The following is a 4377-nucleotide window of genomic DNA, read 5'->3' on the forward strand; positions in this document are numbered from 1 at the left end:
GGGAAAGAGGAAAACATAAATAACTTAGGGAGGCTCTCATTCATCTCAGTTGCTATTTGCTTATACAGCCCCTTGTAGAAGAACGAGCTCCACATACGCTGCCCCCTAAAACAAATTACTTACAGTGACAGTAACAGGAGTGGCATTAAGACAAGAGGCATTAATGGCCAAGTCATTTTCCAGATCTGTGCACATCTGAATGTAGAACCAAGCCTCCTACCGAAGCTGAAAAATGCCTGCCTTCTGAAATACAAATGTCAGATAAACGGATTAGAAGTGTGCAGATTATGAGACAGCTTTGTAATGAGTACAATTCTCACCTAGCTGGATTTCATTCCTGTCATGATAAAACGGAATTTATGGCTCACATAAGTCTGTGATCCCCTTAACAAAAGCAAAAGACTGTTTCCCAGGTAGCAACAGCCTATCTTCATTAAGCGGGGAGAGAGGGAAAAAGAAAAAACCCACGCTATGTCATACTTTATCCTTAGCAGATGTTTACACCAGATTAATCTTCAAGTCTTTGCTTGCAAGAAAAATAGGTAATAACACACATTATTGTTTGAAACGGAGTTCTCCAAACTCAACAGGAAAGTGACAAAATGAAAGCAGTAGTCAAAATGTTTACACCAGATTAATCTTCAAGTCTTTGCTTGCAAGAAAAATAGGTAATAATACACATTATCGTTTGAAACGAAGTTCTCCAACTCAACAGGAAAGTGACAAAATGAAAGCAGTAGTTAGAAGGTGAGTTCTAGAGAGGAAAACAAACAAAAAAAGCATATTTAAAAAGCCATTTCAGAGCTTAAAGTTCTTTTAAGGGAAGAAAATATTTCCCTACTCTCCCCACACCCCAAAAGGCTTGGATGAGATCCAGTTAGTTGTGTCTTACTGCACTCAGAAGACCTTGAATCAATATTTAGCATTACCACTTTAATTGAAAACCAACACCATAATAATAAGAAGTGAGCATCAGCACTCTGAACTGCAAAGAAAGCAAGTTCTGCAGTCAGGACCAAAGCTGTTCTACGGGAATTCCCAAGGGAAATCGCAGAGGAAGTGTTTACCTCCTTTAGAAAGGGGCACAAAAGGTGAATCCTTCTTTCCTTACTCTCAGGGGACTCCATGGAAAACAATGTATCTGACTAAAAAGAATGGGATTTGCATGTGTATTTGGACCCACGTTAACTCCTCTCACAGTGCGATGTTTGTCAGCACCTTGTCTGATTGTAAGGGAGCCACATACTGCATGCAGAAACCAAGTTTTGTACCGATGCACCTTACGAGAAAAAATGTAACTGAAAAATTTGTTGCTCTGCTACAATAAAAATGAATATTGCATGAAGTAACAAACAGAGCAGTGATTAGGTTTTAAATCATCCTTTATTCTTTTCATCAGCTGAAGTATAAAACTGACTCCCCATTAACCTCCCACTTCCTCAGCAATTTAATGACCTTCTAAGTATAGAAATGCTCTTCATTTTTAAGAATGTCAGTCTGAAAGAGTATGGGTCACAGTTTCCTCCAAAATTATGGCAGTTCACCTCTCCAAACATTCCAGCAATTAGAAAGAAAATGAGAGCCCCCAAGTACCACTCAGACAAGGAGTGACTTCTAATTACAAGACGCGAGGGCTCAAAGTGGTCCCCTTTACACCTGCTCCAAGTAAGGCACCCGAAGAACAGTTTCTGAGACGATAAAACCCCACAACTGTTGCAGCTGCAGATAAGCAATCGCTGTCGGCGAGGCTGCTGTATTTATATTTGACTTATGTCAGCACCCAAATAACTGTTTTTCAGACCGACAAAAACTCTTGACTGTCCAAAGATTCAAACCGCTGAAAAGGGGGTTGCCGCATGCCCCCCACGTCTGACAATCTGCAAGTCCTGCTCCGCCGGGTCCCACGGCGCCCCTTCCTCGGCTCCCCGCGGCAGCCGGGCTGCGGGCAAGAGAGACGGGGGGAGCCGAGCGCTGCCCCGGGGTGGGAGCTGCCGCTCGGGGCAGCCCCGAGGGACGGGGCCCCCGCCGCCCCCGCCGTCTCGGGGCTAGTCGTCGCTCGCTGCTCCGCTCGGCTCCGCGGAGCCCGCCTCCGCCTTGCTGCCGGCCTCCGGCGGCTCCTTGTCCCCGCGGCCCTCGGACTTCTTGTTGAAGCAGAGCTTGAAGACCCCCAGGACGGTCATGACCAGGATGACCAGCACCACCACTGCGACCGTCACCAGGATGAAAACGTAGTTGGAGGAGGAGGAGGGCGCCGGAGCGGCCGTCTTACCTCCGCCGCCGGCGGCGGTGGCGGCGACGGCGGTGGTGGCGGCGGGCGGCCCCGCGGAACCGCCGGTTGCCGGGGCGGAGGGGCGCCGTCCCTCCTCCCCGGCACCGGGCGGTTCCGCGGGGCCGCCCGCGGCGGTGGGGGCCGCCCCCGTGGCCGCACAGGGCGTCCCGTCCCGCCCGCCCGGGGTGCAGGCACAGGCGACGCCGCCGGCGGCATCGCGGCACCCGGCGGCCTCGGCGCACCGCCCGCTGCCGGGGCTCCGGTGGCCGAAGGGGCAGGGCAGAGGGGTTCCTCTGCCCCCTTCCAGGCGAAGCCGCCCCGCTCGGGCTGGCAGGTGAGCCGCACCTGCCCGCCGAGGCAGGCCACGGTGAGCACGGTGCCCGGCGGGCTGAAGCCGGGGCCGGCGCTGCGCTCCTCGAAGGGGAGGCGGTAGTCGAGGTCGAGGGCGCCCGCGGGGCTGAGGTCGGGGCAGGCGCCCTCGTACCGGTACCTGCAGACGTAGCCCTGGCTCTCCCGCTGGCAGAGCCGCTCCTTCCAGCCCCAGCTGGGGCCGCCGCCGGGGGCCGCCGCCAGGTGCAGCCCGGCACAGCGGGCGCTGAGGCAGGACCGCACCGGCTCCTTCACCCACCGGCCGAGCGCCGCCGGCACCTCCCGCGGGGCCGCCCCGCCGCCGGCGCCCTCCCAGGAGAAGCCGCGGAGCGCCTGCCCGGCGTCGGTGCAGGTGGAGGCGTTCCTCTTCAGCCCGACCCAGAAGAGCGAGGGCGCGGGCCCCGCCGCCGCCTCCGCCAGCAGCCCCAGCAGCGTGCGCAGCTCCGGCTCGCCGCTGACCCAGGCCAGGCCGCCCCGCCGGCGGCCGCAGGCGCTGCGGGCCTCGGCGTAGGAGCCGTTGGCGAGGTGGGCGCTGAAGCAGGCACCGGCGGCCTGGCAGCGCACGGCGGCCCGCGGCGGCGGGGGCCGGCCCAGGGCGCAGGCCGCGGCCAGGAGCAGGCACCAGGGCCCGGCCCGCCTCATCTTGGCGGCGCGGCGCGGCGGGCCGAGGGGCGCGGGCTGCCCCGGCGGCTGTGGCAGCGGTCCGCCTCGGCTCGGGCTGGCCCCGGCCGCCCGCGCCGTCCCACCCCAGCGCCGTCCCCGCGCCCACGGCCCTCCCCCGGGCCTGCCGGAGGAAACGTGTCGGGAGCCGGGGTTGACCTCGGCATCCTCCGTTTGTTGGCGGGCGGGTGACAAGCGGCTCCCTGTGCAGCCAGGAAGCGTTCGCCCTGCCCAGCGGGCGGGTGTCCAGCGTCGGAGGAGGACGAGGGTGGAAAATCCCGGTGCCCGCTCCGCTGTCGGAGGGGCAGGGGGGTGGCGAGGCCCAGAGCCGCAGCGGCGGGGCCGTGGTCACGGGCCCCGTCTCAGGCCTGTGTCCGGGAGATGCCCGGGCCCATCTTGCCAGCCTGTTGCACAGTGCTTCCAGGAGAAAAGCGGTCCAGCTTCAGTGTCCTCTTCCTTGAAAGATGGAGGTTTCTGGGTTAGGTGAAGCCATGCAACCAACCCCCTAGCTCCCGATACTTGAGACAGTTTAACACTCGCAAAAACTGATTCAGCTCACTGTTTTCAAGCAAGTTGGCCTACATACGTTGTACATTACGTGCCTGCGATGACTTCCAGTAGGTTGTTCTTAAATGAGTTTAACTGATCCACTGCAACTGTTCCTCCGTAGGCAGTTTACATGTTGCCTCATTTTCATACTCCTTAGTGTGATGTCTGCCTGCTGTTACCTCACGTGTACGTTCAGATACAGCACACATCCAAGTCTCTTTCCCAGGCGTTTTATGTGGCACAAAACCACGTGCATATGTGTGCATTTCATTTTCCAGCTTTCATTTTGGAAGAACCCCTGGCAATATTTTTGGTTTCGTGAGCGTGATATAATACAAATTCCTAGCGTTTGAATACCCAGGAAAAAAATGGAGAAAAAAGCAGAAAATAAAGAATCTATTTGGAATTAAAAAAAAAAGTAAGGTTCATCAGTAGCTGCAGTCTGTGGAGGCGTGAGTTCTACAGTCTTGGATCGAGGCTCCAGGTGGACTCAGTCCTGCACAAAGTGCCCTCACTGCTCCAGTATGCTA

At 56.9% G+C, this 4377-nt stretch overlaps 1 protein-coding gene across 1 annotated transcript; it reads right to left on the reverse strand.

Annotated features, from left to right (window-relative positions):
• Window positions 1–1370: 1370 nt before the first annotated feature.
• On the reverse strand, window positions 1371–3465 carry CLEC14A (C-type lectin domain containing 14A). The gene is given in 3 exon segments (XM_050898013.1): window positions 1371–2548; window positions 2551–3298; window positions 3301–3465. Coding segments are annotated over 3 exon segments (1416 nt in total). The 3' UTR covers window positions 1371–2045.
• Window positions 3466–4377: the final 912 nt, after the last annotated feature.

The sequence above is a fragment of the Gymnogyps californianus genome, chromosome 5 (assembly GCF_018139145.2).
Source record: "Gymnogyps californianus isolate 813 chromosome 5, ASM1813914v2, whole genome shotgun sequence".
Taxonomy (NCBI): Eukaryota; Metazoa; Chordata; class Aves; order Accipitriformes; family Cathartidae; genus Gymnogyps; species Gymnogyps californianus.